Genomic DNA, 22663 nt, shown 5'->3' on the forward strand with positions numbered 1-22663 from the left:
TTTCCTGGCGAATTTCTTAGAGAAGCCCGAAGCTCGATTTCATGGTGGATTTCTTTGTAACGGAGGCAACGGAGCTGGACTTCTTCGTAAGGAAAGCGACGAAGCCCGGTTTCTTCCTAAGAGAAGCCGCTTTCTTGACGCTCCTTCGTCGCGTTTCGGAATTCCCCGGCGCGAAAGGACCTCGAAGACAAAGCAGGAGCGCCGAAGGGTTTCCAACTACTACGCCGTATCGGATGTACGTGACATTTAGCAAAAGCATCTCCGAGCCATTCTCTTTCTGTCCTCGGTTTCCACTTTCACCGTGCGAGGACCCGAGAGGGGAAGACGCGAAGTTTAAAGACCGCGAAGTCCCGCGATTCTCCCAGGTCGCCTCGGAGTTTGGCTCGGTGCCCGATAGACTCTTCTCCGTTGTCGGACTCCAAGATTGCACCACCAGTTTCCCATGTATATATTTAAGAGGTCTAGGAATCGCTGTTTAACATCACTTTTACCATTAAACGGAATTTTTCTGTCGAATGAAATTAAACTACAACCATGAAATTAAATATTTATAAACGAATTCCCAACATGGCCCAATTTCTAACGCGCGAATTTACCCCCATAATCGTCCCATGAGTAGTTCTAATAAAAAAACCTATGCAAACCTAGCTTCCAATAAGAGGGAACAAGCCGGTTGTCCACCCTAAGAAAAAAAGGATACATTGAACCAACGAAACATTTCGTCAATCGAATGAATTTTTGGACTTAAATAAACTCAAGTAAATTGTCGCAATTCCGAATTTACGTTGCGTCCCATTAATTGGAGTTTATCTTAGGCAAATGATTATTCTTTCTTAACTTAATCAAATTCAGTGGTTGAATGGCATTTTTTTTTTTTTCTTTCAACGTAGGAAAAATCACCAATGGAGGCATTTCGAAATTCTAGTGTACTTTCAATCGCCCGTGGAAATGGAGAATGTTTCCCGAGTACCGGACTCGGGATTTTGCAGCCGCGTTTAAGCCGCGTTTAACGGCGTTAATCCGCGCTCTCGCTCGCACTTGGAGCCGCACTTAAGGCCGGATAAAAAGGGGCCCGGTCGCGAGAGCACATTCTGCCCTCGTCGTTACTCTCGCCCTGGGATGTAACGAGCGACTAGACAATGGACAACCGACTCGGCTACTGCCAGTGAAAGCCGAGATGTGTGCGGAACGACGGCGCTTTTGCGGGAAAATAAACGTCCTAATGCCGGACTTGGCGATTTTCCCCATCGGTTGGAGAACACTCTTCTCGACACCTGTCGGCCGGTCGCCATTATCGACAGCTCTCGATAATTCAAGAAATGACTAAACCGAGTCCCCTGCAGGTTTTCTCTGTAACGACGGAACGACGCGAGCAATCGTCGGGTGACAAATAGAGATATGGCGAGCAAAGTGGAAGAAAGTTCCCCGAGTGTCCGAGAATTGCGTTCAATTTCGTTACCCACCGTTTCTTGCCGATCCAATGAATTGGCAAATCGCGACGTCTTGACTTCCCTTCGCTCCTCTGAAGGCGGGAAAAAAAATAAATGGGCGTGCGTACGTCGAAGATTTAACAACTTAACCGCAAATGGCGGCGAGTGGCATGGTTAAATGCGAGTTTAAAGTGGGTTAACGGTCGAGTCATTGAAGCCGCTATGCGATGATCGTGTTTATTTTTTATTTTTATTCTTTTTTTAAGGCCCCTTTAAATCTCGCCGACTGCTTGGGAGGGTATCCAAGGGAAGATGTACGGATGAGTTCTCGGTTAGATGCGCTTCGGTATCGAGTCGACCCTCTGGACGCCTTGAGGATTTTTCTCGGATTTTCGAAAATTCGCGAAGGGAGCTTCGAGGCGAAAGCACCTCATGAATCGATTCCTTTCCTCTCGGGGGGGGGATACGCTCGGGGTATGCTTGCGCATAAAAATGTGCAATTACTCCGCTAATTGCGCTACCTAGAAACCATGCCCGGCCACGGGAAGAAAAAGAAAGACTGTTGCATCGTTTCATGCAACATTTAATTGCCTCGCGTTTAACCACTGAACCTTCTTTCCTTTTTACGACAAAATGCCGCTCCTGGGGAACGATTTACGACGCTTCCAGGGACGTGCATTACTCTCGTGCGTACAATGTCAATAAGCAATTAAATGCGGGGAATAAGGAGAAATGGAGTTAGGCGCGTTTTGCGAGGATCATTACCAGTTACCTCGGAGCTGATGTCGTTCGCGGGCCTATGCGTTATGTCGCTCGAAGTCGCGTGATAAAAAAACGCGGCGATAATGCAATCCTATGTTTCCGCTTTGCGGTTCGCGTTTGTCCGCCGAGCGGAAGCGAACGGTTTCGTCGACGCGTCCGCGCCGATAAGGGCGAGCGAGAAAGTACAAAGAGCTTTCCATTCTCGCCCAATTTGGAGTCTATGGCGGGTCTCGGGAGCTCCGCTTTCCTCGTCCATTTTTGTCCGTTGTCGTTTTCCTATCGCCGGCACCATATCAGGGTCCAGACCCGCGAGGGTGCGAAGGTCTCATCTGCGATAAGATACCCCCATACCTACGGTATCTTAAGATTGTCCTTCGAAACGGGGAGACAATCCTTGGTACGACAGGCGAGGACTCCCTTGCGACGGCTGTCATTTCGAACCCACGTGATCCTCCCACGTGACCCGGTCATGTGACCGACCCACGTGGCGCCACTCAAATCGCGCGCGGACTCGCGACGCCGGTCAGTCGGCCGCGCGACGTGTGCCGCGCAACACCTAATCTCGTTCTCCCAAACTCCCGCGACCCACGTGGTCGTACGTGACTCGTTCAGTAGGAACTCACTCGACCCTTGCTACTCGACGCGTGCTACTTCGTAATGCCTCTTTTTTTTTTCCCCCTCCCTCACTGTGGTCTCCACTTATGGTAAATGTCCCGGTTTTACGACCTCAGGTGGAACCCGGAGATTTGGAACGCGGCTAAAAAAGAAAGAGAAAAGAATCCGGGCCGCGAGATTTGGACCGCGGCCGGGGCCAAGCGAACCACGGTTGCAAAACCCGTCGATTTCTGCCAAGGAATAATTCTCGATGTTTATTATGGCCCCCTCGGAATCCGCTCGGCATTCGCGGTGAGGTAACCCCTCGGGCTCATTTAACGGTGCAGAAGCACTCGGTGCGCTTTCAGTCGTGCAACTCAGTCGCGTTTTGCGTTCGATCGGAAATCGCGACCGAACGCGCGAGTCGCGTTTTGCCTACATTGGCGGGGGCTGCGCGCGCAGCCTAGTTTGCCGCCTGGGGCGCGGCGAACCGCGCGTTGATTTTCGTGGTTTTCTCGAGGTTTTTGGGATTTTTTTTTTTTTACATTTTCGAGGCGCGTGAAATCCCAAATGCTGGGCGTTCCGTGGGAAGGGATTATCCGGGATCTTTTGGTGAACCTAGGGACCCCCGGGTCACCTTGGTTAATTTTGGGGTCGCTGTATTTCGGGCAGGGCGAACACCTTCCGAGATTCGGGCCGGTCCGCCACGCTTCGGGCCCTCTATCTTTAGGCTGGCCATCGTCGCGGCTTTAACGACCCGGTTAACGTCGTTGCCAACCGGGATCCCCTTTGGGCCGGCTCCTGCGGAAATTGACCGGATCTCGGCCCGTCGTCGTTTCGGGACCGGCTTTAGAGAGCGACTCTTCGCCGTTTCTCTCCTCCGCTCGTATCTGTCTCAAAGGCGCACGCGACTCCACTGCCTTTGTGGTCGCACTGCATATGCGAGTACTTGTCGGATCTCGTACCGGAGCGCCGCTAATAATCGGCCATACAACTCGACCGAGTCGAGTCATTCGCCATTCCGCAGCGGGAGTCCTCGCTCCGGCCCACGGACTGACATAACCCACGTCCTTTACCCCGCAACTGCCGAGTTACGCCGGATGGACTGAGAAGAGCCATCGTGAATATTTTTAGATGAGGTCGAGATATCGAAAGATATTCAACTGAAATTCATTCAAGGTGAATGAAAAGTTATAGAGAATGAAAATTCATTGATATTTATGTTTTAATAATATTTTTTATACGTACTCGTGTCGCCGCCCGGGCAACTCTCNCTCTCTCTCTCTCTCTCTCTCTCTCTCTCTCTCTCTCTCTCTCTCTCTCTCTCTCCCCCCCTCCCCCAGGTGAGCTCGAATTATCGATACGTGCGCCGGATAATTGGGCGAGCGGGGAGTCTCGTTGCAACGAGGTTATGTCATCGTTTCGTCGTTGCGGCAGCACGCGCGAGGCCCACCGCCGAAGGTGGGACGAGGCTATCGCCGTCTCTGATAACGTCACGGGGATCGGTGACGTCACTGCCGACAGAGAATCGATGCAATCGCTGGTACACTCCCCTGAAGAAAACGCATTATCTCCGAGATAAAGGAGCCTTGGGGAGATAAGATGAGACCTTTACCGAAATCGCATCGAGGGAGACGAATTTTCGAGGAAATGCGGTATTTTTTATCACGAGTACTCGCTGACCACGTGGATGCCGGCGATGCCGTTCCTCGAAGTGCTCTTTCCTTTTTATTAATTTTTTTATGTTTTAAGGAACTTTTTCCCGACTAGGAGGAAAGATGCACGAAAAAAATGCTAAGTATTTTCTGCCCTCTTTTTTCGTCGAGGGAGAAAAACTTAGAAAATACCCGAATTTTCTGTTGCCTTTTATTTTTCGTTGTTATCGCACGCGACTTGAGTTGTCACTTACCACGTGGTCTTTGGTGAAGTCTTTCCTCGGAGCGTTACAAATCGGGATCGGAAAACGCAACGACAGCTCTTGTCACTCTCCGGTCTTCGAGGAGAAGCTTTGCCGAGATCCGACAGTTCCGAAATCGCGAATCGCGCACGCCTTTGGCACGGGATGCAATAGAGGAGGTTCCTCCGCGAAGGGGAACCTTCTGCGCTAGGCGACGTGGTCTCTTTTCGCGAAATGCACTCTCGGCGCTTCGCGGAACTTCCGAGCGCGCTAATAATACGCGGCGGACGCGCGTGGCCCGGAGTGCACGCGCGCGTTTCCGCGTACACGCGAATCGCGGCCGCTCGTCTCAAGATATCACCCACGCGACTCGATTTTCCCGCACTCGAAATCCCGGACGAAGTTTAGTTGCCAGTCGACTTTCGCCACGGAAAGTGTCGCGAGGGCGTTCGCGCGTTAACTCGTATCCTCGATTCTCTCATCCCCGAGTTTTCCCAGTGGATTCCGCAGAGGTCGGGAAGAGAGCGTTTCGCGGAGTGGTTTTCGTTAGTAACCAGATTTTGTAATTACAAGGCCTATAGTGACAGGTTTTGGGAATTTCATAACGGAGGAGCTAGTGGCGGAGGACCCTGCGGCGACAACGTCGGGTTCGCGTCGCTGCGACCGCGTCGACGGGTAAAATTTGGAGATTCGAGGAAGGAGAGAAGGAGCCTCAGTTAAGGGAAAGCGAAAGTTCAATCGATCGCAGTTGGACCTTGTTGGGGGGCAATTTAAAGAATCGCCTTTTTCCGAGACAATGTGCCAGCTTTCCCTCGTCCCTTCTTCTCGGGTTTTCTGTCGCTCCCGTCCACTTTCGCGAGTGTTTTTCCCGTCCACTGCGGTCGCCCCTTTGCGTTCTTGCTCGTTTGGGCTCTCTCGAGCGAGCTAGCCGAACTGATTCGCTTTTTAGCCTCAGTCGAGAGTGCGTACGCGCGGGCGCCGGTCGAGCGACGCGTTTCGAGTCTTCTCTCAGGCCTGGTTTTCCGGGGCCTCGGCGCGCTCCTGTTTCTCCTGGGCCGGGCGCGCTGACCAATAGGGGCGCGCGAAGCGCTCGGCCGCTCCAGGGGAAAAGCGCCGCGGCCGACTCCACGTGGGTCTGAATCTAACCTCCTACTTACAAAATCTCGCACCGCAAATATAAAGATATCCTCTTTTTTTTTTCTTTTTTTTTTTCTTACCTACTGCCGGCCCCGCTTTTAACAGATGCTGTCCCGACTACAAATTTAACGCTCATCAAAATATTACGAAGAAATTCCGCTTTCCGTCTTTCCGCTCGGTTAGTCGCAGTCTTTCGGCGGTTTCCGCGATACGTAGGACGCGCCGAGCGTCTGCTATCCCGTCAGCTCGAAATTTCTCGAGTCGCGCCAGAAATAGCGCTGACGAAGTCGCGGCCATCTTACTTGTTAGGTACCTCTCTCGCGATGCGCGAAACCTCGCGGAGGGGCGCCACCTATTCGCCGTTAACGAACACTCGCGAGCGTCTCCTTCGGCCGCGGAACCGCCGCCATTAGGGCGCGTAATCGCGCCTTTATTTACGAGCGAAGATGCGACCGACGGACGCCGTCGCGCGGAGAGGGAGAGAGGAAGAGACGATCGGTCGCCGTGAGGTGATGACGAACGGGCGAGCCGGCCAGATCGATGAATAAATCTCGGGGGGACGGGTCTTAAACGTGCAAGCACGTAATTTGCTCGCCGACCTCGACGAGTTGCACCGAGGAAAATTGCCGCAATGGGCGCTTCGAGTGCGCGCGCTCTGCGATTTACCGCTGGCTCCTCCCGCGCCGCAGCGGATACTCCGAAGAGCCCTAAGGATTAAAAAGAAATGTTATTAAAAAATAAAAAACCCGCAGTGGAAGCGAAACTTCCATGTTAGTTTTTTTTTTTCGATATCATCAATCGTTACACTGAGTAAAAAAATCCATTCACCCGATGAAATAATTATTGAGCCGTTTTGGAAGCATTTGAGCCGCAATTAAACTCGATCAAAAGAAAGTGTCGAAAATGCTCATTTTTCTCCACTTGACCCTCCAGTTTAATTGCCTGAAAATTCAGAAAAATTAAATCTAAGAAAAATATTAAAAGACTGTCTTGTGGGGCAAAAATATCTCTTTAAAATAACATATAACCCTATGTTAAAACATTTAATTTCTGCGCGCATATTTATATTTGAAAAAATACGCAATGACTTATGCATCAACCCAATAATTGCGGAAAAAGAAAGGGTTTCACTTTCTCGAGCGGGTCAGTTCCGTAACACGCGAGCTTATGTGTACCGAGGTTTATGAAGTTTCGCGTAAAAAAGACAATTCGCGGAAGCATGACTGTGTTATATCCTCGTGGAACAGTCGAGGGCGTATTTTTGGAGCTGATGGGGTCTTTGAGACGAGAAATGGGACGACCGGCCATGAAGGCGTCCCCACAATGGCGTCGCCCTTCGAGCCTCGGGATAATCGATCTCGAGCCGGAGAAAGACTCGACACGTGGTCAGGTGTTTCCGGTGTCCCAGGCTCTCCTTGAACTTGTGGTGCTCGAGTGTTGAAAATCCGCCGTAAACGGCGGTGAAAGCCGATCCTGTTCGCCCCGGTGGTCGTCACCACCTCCGACTCGAAACCCATTTGACCACTTGTTTCCTTTAACGAATTCCAAAGATTTGACGAATCTCCTTAATCCCGGGTATATTAACGTCCGCCTCGTCCTTAATTTCAGCCTGAGCGAATGCTACTTCGCCGGAAAGGGCGCCGCCCTGGTACTTCCGCCGAACGAGAGGGCCCGCCCTTCGAGGAGAGTCTCCGCCGCGGGATGCGACATCCAGCAGCATCTGCAGTCCATGTTCTACCTCCTAAGGCCGGAGGAGACCCTGAAGATGGTGAGTCCATTCATCTAGAAACTTTTTACATAGAATGGTCTTCCCATTCGTAAAAACAATGGGTACCGACTCATTGTCAGCGAGCGAGCGTCACCGTAACGTAAAATCAAAGAACCGGGAGAGTTTCGAGCCAAATACATTTTTAACCGAAATCCGTCATACGCGGACGCTGAGAGCTACCCCGAGAAAAACGTTGACTCAAAGAAATATCCGATTACAAAATCCTGCGATCGAATGTGCCCAAAGAAATGGATCGAGTAAAGAAAATGATATACTTTCTTGCGATTATACTTAATTCGAGGGACATGTGTCAACAATATATGTATTTATTTCTTTCAGTCAACTATTTTTTTTCTTTTTTTCGACAGCGTATGTTCGCACCCGACACTTCGTACATGATCGAACGATGTATTTCAGATTATTTTAACATTTCTCACCGCTCCGTTTCGTTCAAAGGATGGAACTCTCGAATTTCTTTAATATCCGCGAAAGGCCTCGAAATGCCGGGGATTTCGTTTTCTTTTCCTTCTTTTTGCCCTCCTCTCTCCGTGACCTCCGCTCGCACCCACGAAAAAGGAGTCGAGAGATGGAGGTACTTTCTCCGGACTTTTACTTCTGTCGCGTAATCGGGATTACTTAAATTCGAGGCGACTCTTGGCCGTCGAGGCACTCTCGCTGATTTCGCGGCTGGGTTTCGTGATCGCTCGGATTGGATTTAATTGACCCCTTCGGTTCGGCATTTCGTGTCGGGGGAATATTTCTCTCCACTTTTTCTTTCGGGCCCCGGCGATTATTTCCTCCGGTCGAGACGTCGCCTCGACTCGCCGCCGGAAGTCTTCCGTGTCGGGTCTCTCCGGCCACCGATTCCAATCTTCGATAACGACCGGCATTCTCCCCTGAAATTGTGCCCAGTTATTGTCGTTCCGTGTTCGCCGTCATGCCGGGATTACTCGCGAATTACCGCCCGCGACCCGCGCGATGACGACAGTGACTGTGACAATGACTGTGACCGCGTTTGTCGTGCGTCGTACGCACTCGACGATGCAAAAGAGGTCGAACGCGACTTCCGGTCGCGAGGCCGACGCGACGTACCCCCTTTCATTTCTTTTCCCCCCCTTTTTTTTTTAATGGAACCGCATTTGCTCGCAAGCGACCCGATTTCGATGCACTCTTTCTGACCCGGCAGCGAGTGCGGAAAAGTGCACGGCGATGCATTCTCTAAAATCGAGTGCTCTCGGAAAATCGCGATACGCTCGCAGGTTCCGAGTGCGATGCACTTTTTCCGTTTTTTTGTTTTTTGTTTTTTTCCCCCCTAATGGAATCGTATTTACCCACCATCGACGCGCTTTCAACACGCAGGGTTTTCTGGTTCAGCAAAGTGCACGGAAGAGTGCACATGGCTATGCACTCAAAAATTCGAAATGCGACGTGTCTCATTGTTTTTCTTTTTCATTTTCGATGAAACTGCATTTTCTCACGCAGAATTTTTTTCGGATCCGACAGCGAGTGCAGGATAGTGTGCACACGGCGATGCACTCGAAAATTCTAAATGCGACGTGTTTCATTATTTTGCTTTTTCATTTTCAATGGAACTGCATTTTCTCACGCAGAGCTTTTTTCAAACCTGATAGCGAGTGCAGGGTAGAGTGCACACGGCGATGCACTCGAAAATTCTAAATGCGACGTGTCTCATTGTTTTGCTTTTTCATTTTCAACGGAACTGCATTTTCTCACGCAGAGCTTTTTTCGGACCCGACAGCGAGTGCAGGGTAGAGTGCACACGGCGATGCACTCGAAAATTCTAAATGCGACGTGTCTCATTATTTTGCTTTTCCATTTTTTATGGAACTGAATTTCCTCACGCAGAGCTTTTTTCGGATCCGACAGCGAGTGCAGGGTAGAGTGCATGCGATGATGTACTCGAAAAATCGCGAGTGCCCTCGCTCGCTGCCAGAGGAAGCCCTCTGGTTCTCTTTCTGGGACACTATCTGCGGTTCGTTTGACGAGATCATCGGCCCGCGTTATTCCTCCTCCCTTTCCGCCGCGTTTGGACCACGAGTCGTGACATTTGACCCCTTTTCCCTCTTTCCTCCCTTTTTTCCGCGTTTGCGACCCCCTGTGCCCCACACCCTAACGAAGGTTTCCGGCTCGTTACCTTCTCTTGGCTCTTCTTCTCCCCCCTTTTTCTATTCAACTTCTTCCCCGGTAGAATGGGGAAAAAAAAAATTGTACTCGTTAGTTTTGATGTTGCGAGGCGGCGACAAAATGTTACTGCGGGATGCCAGATGATCGTGGCCTCGACGAGACCGAGATTCGCTCCGATTGCGAGCAATGGACAATCGGTCACGAGGAATGAGCGAGGGATTCCGATCAATTGGTTCAATCGCCGTTCACGAGGAACGCGCGAGGAATCGGAGGCGGGGCGGCTTGACAAATTGCGCCCTAGAAATGCATCTCGAAACGTTCTCGATCGCGTCGATATCGAAGAGAGCGAGGATCCTCTCTACGAGGTCTCTCTTTCTCTCCGAGGCGGAGCGAAACGGGACTTCTCATTTTTAACCACGTCTCTCGGTGGTATATACGAGTTCGATGAAAAGGAGATTTCGTTTTCATTGTCAATTAAAATTTGTTTTTACTCGTTTTAGCAGCGAATTTAATCGAATTCATAGAAAATTTTGAAGGTAAAGGAAATTTGAGAAGATTTCATAAGTCGAGGTGAGACCCGCACGTTGTGTATATTTATTTTCTTTTTCGAATTCGATGAAAAGGAGATTTCATTTTCATTGTCAATGAAAATTTGTTTTTACTCATTTTCGCAACGAATTTAATCGAATTCATAGAAAATTTGAAAGGTAAAGGAAATTCGAGAAGACCTCGTGAGTCGAAGTGGGCCCCGCACGTTGTGTATGTTTCTTTTCTTTTTTCTCTTTCCGTGAATCGAATCGAAGTCAGGAAATTTGAATGACCCGTACGTCGAAAGACTAGGCAATGCTTACATTGTGCTCGGTCAATCGAAAGTTCGATCGGTCCGATAGAGCTCGATCGATCGATCGGCCGCCCGGCACCGGGGATATCTAATTTATGTATCGTCCCGGGGGCCCAGAAGTTAAGATCGAGATCGAAAGGCCGCCAACTCGGGGCCCTGACAAATCGCCGATCGATACCCGATCGAGCCGCCTTTTCCGACACCCGGTCGACGTATCGAGCCGATCGATCGACCGGCTCGTGCGCTATTTTCTCGAAATAATTTCCCCCGGAAAAGTTTAACAAAATATAGTGAAAAAAAGAATTGGTAATTACAAGTCGTTGTCACACATTGCTTTTATGTATACGTACACATGTAACGTCCGTCGTAACGCGCGTTATTTTGGACGCTCGCTTGGTCCCAGCCCAAGAACGGGCTTCTGACGAAGAGTCGTCGATCGGAGCGCCGGAAGTCGAAGAACAGACAAAGGTTAATGGACGTCGAGGTCGCTGACACTTTGCCCGTAAAAGGCCCGTTCGCGTGCAGGTGCATAAAAGTTAACGGAGCCTTTGGTGAAGAGGCGCACTCGGAGTGCTCGCGACTGCCTCCTCTTCTTCATCGGCGCTCCGTCCCTTGAGACGCGGTTTCCAACAGAGTCTACCTCTCGCGATGACGATACATCACGGAACTCGTGACAGTTTCGGCCAAACACAGTTTTAGATTAAAATTTACCGCTCAGCGGTACCCATTTCTCTGTCCGAAAATTGTTTCGTCCAATCAAAAGGCCCTTTTCGAGACGCAACGACTACAGCCTTCAACCCGGATGATCCTTGTAATTTCTTGTAATCCCTGTAATCTCGTTTCCTCTTAATAACACGGTAAACAACGAGTCGATAAGTCGAGGTTCCTCCGTTTTCCGGGGTCGATCGAGGTCCATCGATAAGTTATCACCGACTTCGCTCGTCGAAGGCTTCCAGCGAAGGCGACGACCTCGGGACAATCGGTTCTCATTTCCTCTTGGAGATCGATTGGTTCAAGCTGACATTGCTCCCCTTCCGAGTTCGAGAACTTCCCCCTTCGGTAAAATCGTCGATCCAGGTCGTCGTCCCAACGAACGTGGGATCCGCAATTCCTCGATTTGACTCGAGACATGCTGCTGACACGGCGCCGACAAATGGTCGAATTTCGGTCACCCGGTTACTCGAATGTCGACATACATGTCCGAGTCGCGCGAACCTGCGTGGTCAAGTGTAATCTTTTTTTTTTTCATTCCTTCCATTTCTTTTCTTTCAACATACCGTGTCGATGTTTGGGAATATTATAGATGTACGAGGGAAAAGTAGAAATATATAATGCTCACTTCCTAGTTCGGCGTCAAGAGGGTGGAGGTGCATCGAGCTTTCGAGGGCACTCGATGCACCCTTGGGTAATGGCGAGAGAATTCCCTGGAAGTGAGAAAAATAATTGTGCTATGGGAGGTCGAAATCGAAATTCCGTCGAGGATCTCTCGAACGGGTCTACGAAATTCCTCGGGATTGTCAAGCGAACGCGTAACGGGACCACTCGTGACGCGGTGTATTAACATAAACGGAACGCACGGGCAGTAATCTCGAAATTGACTTCCGCCTCCTCGGACCCGACACACCGGTTTCCATCACGAGCGTGAGAAAGTCCTGCCTTTGACTTCCTCGGGTGTCGATTCCGTCCTCTCCTTACATCTCGATTAAGGAGTCTCTAACGGCTCGAGGTCGTTGCCGTTCGTCGGTGGCGAATCTCTTTTCCTCGCGGTTCCTTGGCACGAGCGTCCGGGCCTCCCCGCGTTTCGCAATTAACGGGCTCTGGTTTAATTACAGTCTGGCTCGGAAGTCTCCGCCGTACAGTTTGGTTACTGGGTTAGGTAGGCCAGACTCGGATTACAGAGCTGACGCGACACCCGATAAACTTGCTCCACTTTTGCGGATCCGAGTCTTGGAGGGCCGGGAAGCGTACGAACGTGACACCTTTTTCTGTCACTTGACACCCGCCGAGGGGACGTGGAGAGGCTTCTCGAATTTTACAAAGAGGGAGAAAGAGGGTCCTCGGACGTGCCGGGTAGAAAAGCCCAGTCAGGTCGCCATGTGCGGAATCCTGAGATGAACCTCAAAGAAAAAGGAAAATTCCAACTAAACTCTTATCATACGACACCAGGAATTAAGGAGTACCTACCCGCGAAAAGGAACATCGTAACCGACAATATCTCACTCCTCTGATTATAATTACACCAACAGCGGAAATATTTCCGTTGTTTTTCTCTTGAAGAATTCATCCGTTCGTATAATCCGCACAGTGAAGTAATAATCTTCGTTGTCCATACAGCGGAAACGTTCCTGAAAAAGGGAAAACATGATAGCCCATTTCTGTTGACATTCGCTTAAGTAAAATTTCTAGCTATAACTGAGATATTTTAGAAAAAACCGTGAGACCCAGGTCGTGGGGGGCTCTTATCGGGACTGCCGATGTCAATTCCCGCGGGAAGAGGCGTATCGTCGCGATAAGAGCTCGCTCGAGTGCACTCTCGAGGTGCATGCGAGAGTGCAGGTGAGTGCGCGCGCATATGGGCGCATGCAAGTACCCGTCGATGGCGATCGAACGCGGATGTCTGCGGTAAGCCGAAGTATCCGTTCCCCATGAGGTAATCGGATACCCATGAGCTTTGCTCGGCCCTACTCGAGTTCTTTGGTGAAGATCGCCGATTACTCCTCCGTTGGCCGATAGCGAGGCAATTCTTCGATCCGCGTATTCGGCTTCCCTTTGTCGAACCTGGCGAAAGATTGAAAAATCTTGTAGATAAATCTCGGAGATATCCATTCGATATATGTAACCCGATAACGCCGAGTCGAGGGCCCCCTATTCGATATCTCGGATAGCGCATCGATCTATCAGAGGCGGGAGGCCGGAAATCTCGAACGAGGGGAGGGGAGGATACGTTGCAGCTGATACGAGATAAAGTGTAACGCGGTTTCTGCGTCCGTGTGGCAACGCTATCCTGGTAATAACTATAATAACCATAATGGGGTACAGGTTCGCGCGGTAAATTAATGGGCCAATTAGAAGGTAAGGAAATACCAGTAGCACTGCCTTAGTGGCGAGCGAGGGATTACGAGCGCCTATCTGCGACGTCGATAATCGATACACGCCGGGATCTAGGGTTGAGACCCGGTCGATGAATGTACCGAGGCAAACCTAGTTGTCCTTAATGTCGAGGATATAAATGTTACTTCGCAATCCCTCGAGATCTACGAATTTATCGCGATGCATTTACTCGAGGTCTAACGAAAGCGCGACCCATCTGGGGATTGCGCGTTTGGAGAAAAAGGAAAGAAGCGGTCAATTGACCCCAATGAGCGTCAATGAGGGCTAATAAAATCCACGCTAATGGGCCCTTCTTATTTCTCTTCTTTCCCTTCCTTCCGACGTGTCCCGGATTAATATCTACGGTCTCGGTTTTCCATTAAGTCGAGACCTTACGGTATGTCGCGGGTTAACGCGCGGACTCGTCCTCGTGGATGCGGTCGCGGTGGCGGCGATGCGGTTCCGCGTTGAGTCATCGCAGGATAAACCGACGTTAACTCGTATCGCTTACCATTAGAGGCGGCCTCCCGTCAGGGTTGATCCGAGAACTGGCGAGTGACGTCGCGTATAAGCGCAATCGAGAGGTATTACCGTCGCTCTCGCTCGCGGATCGATTCCCACGTGGGGCCGATTCCGCAGTCGGTTCTCGCAGACGGGCCGCGCGAGCGGCGCATCGACACGTTCGCGGCCCAGAAACCGCGGAACGTGACGGCGAGGCTCGCGCTGCCGGTGGAGCGTGGCCCGCGCACCCGCTAAAGAGAGAGGAGGCATATCGCGGCGCTCCCAAAGACGAGTGCGCGCTTACCTACCCATATACCTACCAACCTACTGCCTCCTCGCAGCCCCCTGGGTCCTCGGCCCGCCTGCTCGCCGCGCGCGCCAGCGTAGGAGTGACCGCGCTTCGGCTCCTACGCCCGCATATATACCCACACGTGACTGCGCGCGCAGGTGGTTGCAATTGGCGGATGCGCGCGCCTCTACCTTGCGCGCCGCGCTTGAATTTATTGCCGGCAGGTCACGTCTGGGCACCTGAGGAGATCCGGGGGGAACCGGACTCAACTCGCTTTCGTTCGAGCTTCGATTTCGGGCCCTGATCGAGTCGGTCGAGCACTGCCGAGTCGACACCAGGACGCGTGTATCACCCTGCATCATCTCTTAGGCAGGATCCGGCGCGTTATACACGGCGCAGGAGAATAACGATCGAGGGTCGTTGAAAATAAAAAACGAGAGTGCCCGAGGTGGCTAGACGAGGTTCTTGTTTTACCCTCTTTTTCACTCCTGGCGGTTTTTCTGAGACCCTACAACCGAGGTCTTGGTCAATCTCGGTCTCTTTCCCCTCTTGGTCGAATAATCCACGGACTTTCGGCCGAGGGGACGAAAAACCGCCACCCGCCGAAGTGCGCACCTCGAGGGCGTGCGTCGCGAGTCGAGGAGCGTCTGAGTATACGAGATAGAGACGCCGTCTGGAAGCTTCTAAAGTCGTCTGACGATCCCTTTCTTCGCCGTCTAGAACGACGCGATAATGCCCCATGGGGTTGCGAGCCGATTGTCGTCGTTTCGGCACGCATCGCGGACGAGCGGGACTTTTGAACGCTTCCGGGGCCTCGTAACTCCGCGCACTTAACCTCAATAAACGCGGCTAATTAGACGGGCCTGAGACCGCCCGAGGCACTTCGTAACCGGCGTTAAGCGTTTCCTTCCGTGGTTACGTGCGCCTTGAGGTTAACGAGCCGATCCGCACTGCGGCCGATCCTCGAAAAACACGCGATCGTTCCCGCCCGAAACGACTCGCCGTTCGATTTCCAACGTGACGGGGAAAAATTAAATAATCCCCAGGCTTCGGTTAATTCGGTCGGTTAATTTGATCGCTTGTTGCGCGCGGCGCTAATTTACTCGCCGAGAAAAATGTTTCATTGGAGCAATGAAATATTTTGTTAATTCCGAGAATAATTATTTGACTGAAATGAACTCGAATAAATCGGACGCAGCGTTTCTTCGGAATTAAGACAATTTATTTGAGTTTGAATAAAATCATAATTCCCTGAATTGACAATATTCTTTGGTTCGACCGATTTTTTTCTCGGTGCAGAAATGGCCGCAGGACCTGCGCCGTGCAATTTTGATTTTAATTTTAAATGGAATTTTTTTTCCCCGGCGCCGAGGTCAGTTTCCGGATTAAAGGGTTGACGGACGCTTTTGGATGCCCCTCGTGGCCGGGAAACTGCTGGGGCAACCTACTTTGGGAAGAATCGACCCACTTGACATGCCCAATGGGATTAGCGAGGTCAAGAGTGCTCTTGCCAAATCCCTGGGACGTCCGTTTAAGGAGGTCAACATGCAAGCTCATTCGAAAATAGCGGCTTTAAGCTGCGATCCGAGACCTCCGAGGTCGTCTCTCGAGGTGATTAATTCCCGGACACGAGGACCAAAGATCTTAAAAGATAATGCGAAAGGGCGACCCGAAGGGGGTAATTAATCCGGAAATATAAATTCCAAGACCGATAAAATGTAAGACCCAAGAAACCCCTTCGACGGTGATTAAGCGACGTTTTACTCGGTCCTTTTCTTTTTCCAACAAATGAAATCGTCGTAACAAATTCTAGACCAGCTCGAGGTTCTTCCCCATTTCTCTCCCCTGGAGCGGCAATAAGTTCCAAGATGCAAAAGTCTGCGTTTTCTCCGCGCGAAAACGAAAGTGCGACGCGCGGAAGCCGCCGCGTTTACTTTCGGAGTCGTTCCGACGTTAAACGGCGTGTGTCGTTGCGAAACTCCGGAAGAGCGGCTAGATCGGCGATCGATCCGCGCCGTATCGCGATTTCCTCCCGATCGTTAACGCGATCGCATTTCTCGCTCTCCCGGGAGAGTTTCAACAATTCATGGCAACGCTTTCGGTTCTAATTTCCCGCATTATTGGAAGTGGCATTAATCGGCAATAAATGACGAGCGGTTAAGGGGCATGGTTAACGATTTCCGTGATTTTCCGGCAGGGCAAAGTCGATTTCTCACAGGAAGAGACCCGAGGCTTTCCCTTCCGATCGGGAAATAAGCCGGGGGTAACTCAATCTCGGTGTGCCGGCGAGCAAATCGAATTAAATCGAAGATAATTGCCGGCCAGGCGGCGGCTCGATCGATCATCGATCGCCGGGGATAAATCTCGTCCGGGATAACGGCGGACTTCCCGATCCTGTTTTTAGCCCCGAGTCGGCCGGGAGAGTTTCCCCGGAATCGACCTCTTTCCCCCGGCCTGCCCCTACGGCCAATCGAAGCCTCTATAATCGATACTTTCCTATCGTTCCCCCTTATCACGGGTCGGAAGCGTCTCGCGAAGATCCACGAACGCCGAGATTCGGGGAAGACTTGCATTTTCTTATAAATGATTGAAAGGAAAAAAGGAGATAAATTGAAATTGCACGTTTTCCGGGACGCCGGGTCAATCTGCGTCGATTTTCCTCGTCGATTCGTCGCTCTCTCCGCACTTGCATATTCGCCCTATCGAATCCGCCAATTTTTAATCGACTCCTCCAAGGGCCGATCAGATATACCCACATCGGCTCGCATTTCCGCGGATGCCTCCGCCGTCCGTCCCGCAGCTGCATCTCTCGTAATTACGCCGGGTAATTGCAGGACGCGCGACATCTCCGCGATAATCCGCGGTATGCGCGCTCGCAAAAAAGACGTGGAATCGCCATTAGTCTTCGTTGCGATCGCACCTGTCCGCCGTCGTCAGGGATTTTCTCCTCTGGCGTTTCCTTCCCCACTGCTGCCACCTCAGGTTGCACCAGTCCCACGGCCAGAAGCCCTTACTCATGGAAAGAATTAAACTCATGAATTTAATCAAAAACAGCCGAATGAATTCCGCAAAAGTGGGATTTCCTTCTCGATCCTGGTATTTTATTTTTTTTTCCTACGCTAGGAATCAGTTGGAAAAATCATTCACGATTAACCCGGAAAATTGGAATCGACGTAACGGGGCATCTCTTCCTCGCTCTTATCGGACGATCCGCTCGCTCTTCTCCGCATTTTCTGCGATCCTCCGCAGCCGGCCGTTATCCGCGGTTATCTGTGCAGTCCTCCGCGACGCTGCAACGACGTCCGAGTGCAACGGCGTCTTGAGGGTTATCTCGGCTACCAATCTGAAAATTGCTGACCCGAATCGGGCCCGGGTTAAGTGAATGTGATATCGAGCAATTATATGAAGGGAGTAACGCCCGTCGAGGAGCGCTCTCGAGATCGTTCAACGGAAGGAGGCCGATCTCCTGGAGATCGCTCTCCGTTCCGCTCCCGTTCGCTCCTCCGATCCTTGATCCGATTCGATTTCGTTCGATCGCCGCTGGAGCCGATCGGTGTCATCGACTCGCCGCGGTCTTTGATCCTCTGCCACTCCCTGCTCCTTTTTTATCCCTCTATCACCGTGACGACTGGCCATTATCCCGTCCGCGGCATGGTCTGCACGGATCGGCTATTAGCGGCGGAATTACTGGAAACAGGAGAAACATCTTAATGTAAACACGGTACAAAGGCGCATTATTAGTAAGTCGTTGCGAACCTCGACATAGCCAGGTGAAACCGCATCCGATTGGCGAGGTGGGGCAAGAAAGTAAGTTCCTTAAGGTGTTATGAAAGTGTCGTAAATATACCCCAAAAAAGTCAAAGTATTTATAAATATTTTCTCCAAACTGGGTGCACCGAACAATTTCAGACTTTAACACGTGATTACGCAGGTCCTAATCTTGAAACTCATGAAAAATGACATTTCGCGAGTTTCGACATAATCACGTGTTAAAGTTTCAAATTATTCGGTGCACCCAGTTTAGAGAAGTTTTATAAATATTTTCATGTTTATATATATAGTGACCCTTTCGTATCACCTTAACTTCGATTAAACGTTTTAGCCAACTCGGCTCTGCGGCTTCTGGAAGCCTCTTGCGGGGAGAGGTATTTTTTTTTCCAATTAAACCTTCTCACCGGGAGACACTTGGCTGTCGACGTGAGAGCGGCGTCGAGTCGCCAGGAATATCCCAGAGTATCCGACGAGTTCGAACGATGGCCAGGGGACACCCTTAGAGCAGCTTTTCGAGGCGAGTCCTCGGGGTTAATGGACTGCGAAGTGCCGGCGTCGCGTAAAACGACTGCCGCTTCCGCGGTCTGAGTGCCGGGCGCTGATTGGCCCTTTCCCCTGGAGCCGCGCTCCGCCCGCCAATCAGGGCTCGCCGTTCCTCGCGACATGCGCGCGCAAGTGTCGATGCATGCGCCTCATCTCGCCTTACCCATTGACGTACTAAGTTCGTTTTAAAATAATGGCCGGTGTAATGAGCGTTTCCTTGACCGGTCAGTAAAATACGGTAATTCGGTGTCGCCGGGATATATAATGGATCCATAATGCATGATCGACGACGACGGTAACGTCATAGGCGACGGCGACTACGGTGTTGGATGAGCCTTTAAACCCTAGGCCCGGTGCATTCACAACTGACCTACATGCATACTTCAAACTTAAGCTCTTAAGACGGCGACTTAGGCCACGTACTTTACGGGACGTCTCGAGTGTCCCTCGGGTTCTCCCACTTGCCTCAAAAAGAAGAGACACTCGCTCTCTAAACGGGTTCTCCTATCGAGGGGATTCTTGTCTTCCCAATTCCTGGGTATTCCACCCTTCGCTTCATTTGAATAAGGAAAAAGGTTAAATATCCTCCGTCGAGCATGTCGTCTGAACGTTTCAGCTCCCCTACCCGCAGAATAAGAAGCGAGAGTCATAGCAAGAATGTTTACCCGCTTCAACAAACGTAAACACTTGAAAATGGGCCAGCAAAATGTTTGCCCAGAAACGCTTTTATTGTATTGTTGAGAAAAGAACGATTACTTCACTGGGGCAGCGGAAATTATATTCACGGTTGCAACATCCTTTCCTTGCAACAACATAATTTATATCGCTCAATCGATCGAGTAGGGACAATAACATTCTCTCGGCTGTTGCTACAAATCCATTTGCTAATTTAGTAAACACTTTTACCAAATAAAACCGCAATGGACACATCTCGATTCTACGTGATTGCAAATATTTTTGCCGTTGGTGTCATTTTCATTGATGATCTTGAACGTAGGAATTGTTGGGTGTTGCAGGCAGTGAAGCTGGAGTCGGTGCATCCTGGGAGAACGCGTTACCTAGTCGTGGTGTCCTGTACGGGTCGTCAGGACGCCGAAGAGAGCTGTCTGCTGGGGATCGACTGCCATGCCAGGGCGACAGTGGGACTGGTCCTCCGGGTTCTAGCGGACACTGCCATCACCCTGGACGGCGATGGGTAAGTTCCTTTACTCCTATTCCCCGTCACCCTGTAAAACGATCAAAAGGTGATAGTAATCGACGTGGCCGGATAAGCCGTATCGAGGCTGCATGAACCTGGTATCCAGTTTGAGGCACAAACAAAATTAACAGGCTGATTGGAATGTTCTTCTAATGTAGACGTTTGTGCCATGTTGAGTTTTGTTTGTGTCATTTTTTTTTTATCTTTTTACACGGCTCTGGTTTTTGTAAAGAAAAAATGCCACAAACAAAACTCAACATGACACAACGTCTACATCACAGAAACATTCCAATAAGCCTGTTAATTTTGTTTGTGCCTCAAACTGGATTCCAGGTTCACACAGCCCCGTATCGGGTACCGGGTACCGTCTATGTGGAAGTCGAAGACGAGTGGAGAGGAACTCGAAGAAACCGAACCGACTGCTGAATATCGCCGGTCGTCCTTCTAGTCCTTCTCCGTCTCTCTCAGGCTCTACAGGATGCGAGCCATTATCGCGCCCGAGGAAAAGACACGGAGAGAAGCAGGGACAAAACGAGACGGGATTGCATCCAGTCCCCCCCTCTCTTTCTCTCTCCTTCTTTCTCGGTTACTTACGTAAGCCATTAACGCGCGTTTACGACCTCGGGAGAGTCCCCGCAAGCGGTCACCGCAGCCGGAACCGCGTGGCCGGGCTAATGGCGGAGAAAGCCTTTCCATGGGGAACGAGTCGAGTCCTGACCGTGGATAAAGGTCCCCCATATGACCCATCGATAATCGACGCTCTCTCCATGGCCCCATAAGCGTTCCTGAAATAATTATCGAAAATTACGATCCGACCTGCCGCGCTCCAATTATCGCTATACGAACTCGTTCAGCGACGTCGACGACGGATTCAAGGGGACTTGTGTTCCTCTCGCAGAGAGAGATTTACGTCTATCTATATTAAGCCGTACAAAAGGTTGCGGAATCGCTCAAACAACGTTCGCGCGGTTCAGCCGAGCAAGCCGCGAGGTCGTCGAAAAGGTTCCCCGTTTGACCTATCTCTTGGAATACTGAAAGGGCATAACTCGCTCGGCAAGGATACATACAGGGTGACTCGGGGGTACATCGACCAACGACAGACTACAGCGCCGCAAGAAAGTCCAAATCCCTCCTTTTTCCTCGGATTTGGCATGGCAAGTGGGAGTCCATTACCACGAAACCATCTCCTGGGAACAACGCGATCCCCGATTCCTCCTAAATGGCAGGCCATGCTCTTTATCCCTAAAAATATATAAAAAAGAACGTTGAGCTTTCTCGCGTGGATCGTTCGGTGAGTCACCCAGTACGCGTCGCGACTAGCTTCCTTATAAACGTTTCCTTTGTCTTTTTGCCGCTTCTTTCTTCCCCTTGTTCCTTCGGCTTTATGGTTGTGCAAACCCACCGGGAGACAATGAGAGTGACGTGGTGGCCGCTCGAAAATCGGCGCGGCCCCGTTTCGGAGAGACCCGACTCGGACATAACCTCCATCCCCTCTCCGTTGGCAAGATGGTGGCTCCTTTTTCGAAAATCGACGCCTCCGTTTCGGAGTGGGCCACGTCGGTCCCCTCTACGTCCCTTCCTCCGCATTCCTAACGATCCTGCGGTGGCGCAGGCAATGACGCGTCGTTTTTTCGAAAATTGGCACGGCTCCGTTTCGAGCGAGTCCGACTGCGGCGATGTAGGCCGACGAGGGGGCGCGCCGGTAAGGCGAGTCTCGCGCTAGTGCCGCCGGCAGCCGCTAGGGGCGCGCGGGCGGCCTGCGCAGTCGCGTGCGCAGACGGAGGCGCGCGGATGGACGGAACGGAATGGTGGAACGGAATGGTGGAACGGAACGGAATGGAACGGACGGAAGAAAGTCCAAGAGAGCGGGTCATCGACACCGGAGGAACGCGAACTGCCCGGCGCTCGCTCATTTTCTTCTCCTCCTTGGAGTAGTTCCCCTTCTGCTCTCTTTTCTTTTCCCGCTGGCCTTTCTTTCTTAGGCCTACGCCTGTCCGGTGTAAACACGGCCGCGACCGGCTACCGGTTTCTCTTCCTTTTGCTCCGTCTCCTCGCCCTCTCTCGTGCCGTCACTTTTTCTCCCTTGCACAACTTTTTCTCCCCTTTTTTCTTTGTAGCAATCTTCGGTGTGGCCGATTTTGCACCTTCGCCTTGCTTTCCGCCATTTTTTACAACCATTCTGCGTACAGGTTAGACCCTTGTGGCGTTTCGAGGTCATTCAGGACCATGCAATTTCGGGAACGGTGGGGTTTAATGAGTTGTATTGTGTGTTTTTATGTGTTTTCTTATGGTCGGTTATGTTTTGAAACTAATGGGTCCGTTGTTTGCACACGCCTGGTTAGATAAACGCTTTCCGCTGGAGCGAGTCATGCTCTGGAGAACGGTCTCTGCTTCGACCTTGAACCCCCCACTCTTCTCCGTCTCTTTCTCGCAAAAGGTCTTCAAGGTCCCGAGGGAGTTCACCGTCCTTCACGATCTCCCGTATGCTCGATCTTTATCGTACTCTCCTTTCTTCGTCCCCACTTATGAAGAGATCTCGGCCGGTGGAGAGGTTAGGAACGCCGCGAGCCGTAAACCTCGCCACCTGTTTTAAGCGTCTTAAGAATTTGAGAAATTCGAAAAATTCAAACGTTAACGTCCGAGAAAGTCGTAGCGGAGTTTTGGCTCGACGTCGAATGTATTTTGACCATGACACGC

The 22663-nt window shown here is 51.0% G+C and overlaps 1 protein-coding gene across 3 annotated transcripts in view; it reads left to right on the top strand.

Moving 5' to 3' along the window:
- Nucleotides 1-22663, top strand: part of LOC105695717 — a 59943-nt gene that overhangs the window by 20192 nt on the left and 17088 nt on the right. For all 3 annotated transcript variants that reach the window (XM_012417544.2, XM_012417546.2, XM_012417545.2), the window contains 2 exons: nt 7429-7588; nt 19785-19963. In XM_012417544.2, coding sequence (XP_012272967.1) covers nt 7429-7588; nt 19785-19963 — 339 coding nt within the window. The remainder of the gene's footprint in view (nt 1-7428; nt 7589-19784; nt 19964-22663) is intronic.

Source organism: Orussus abietinus, unplaced genomic scaffold (assembly GCF_000612105.2).
Source record: "Orussus abietinus isolate OABI.00-Male unplaced genomic scaffold, Oabi_2.0 scaffold4, whole genome shotgun sequence".
Taxonomy (NCBI): domain Eukaryota; kingdom Metazoa; phylum Arthropoda; class Insecta; order Hymenoptera; family Orussidae; genus Orussus; species Orussus abietinus.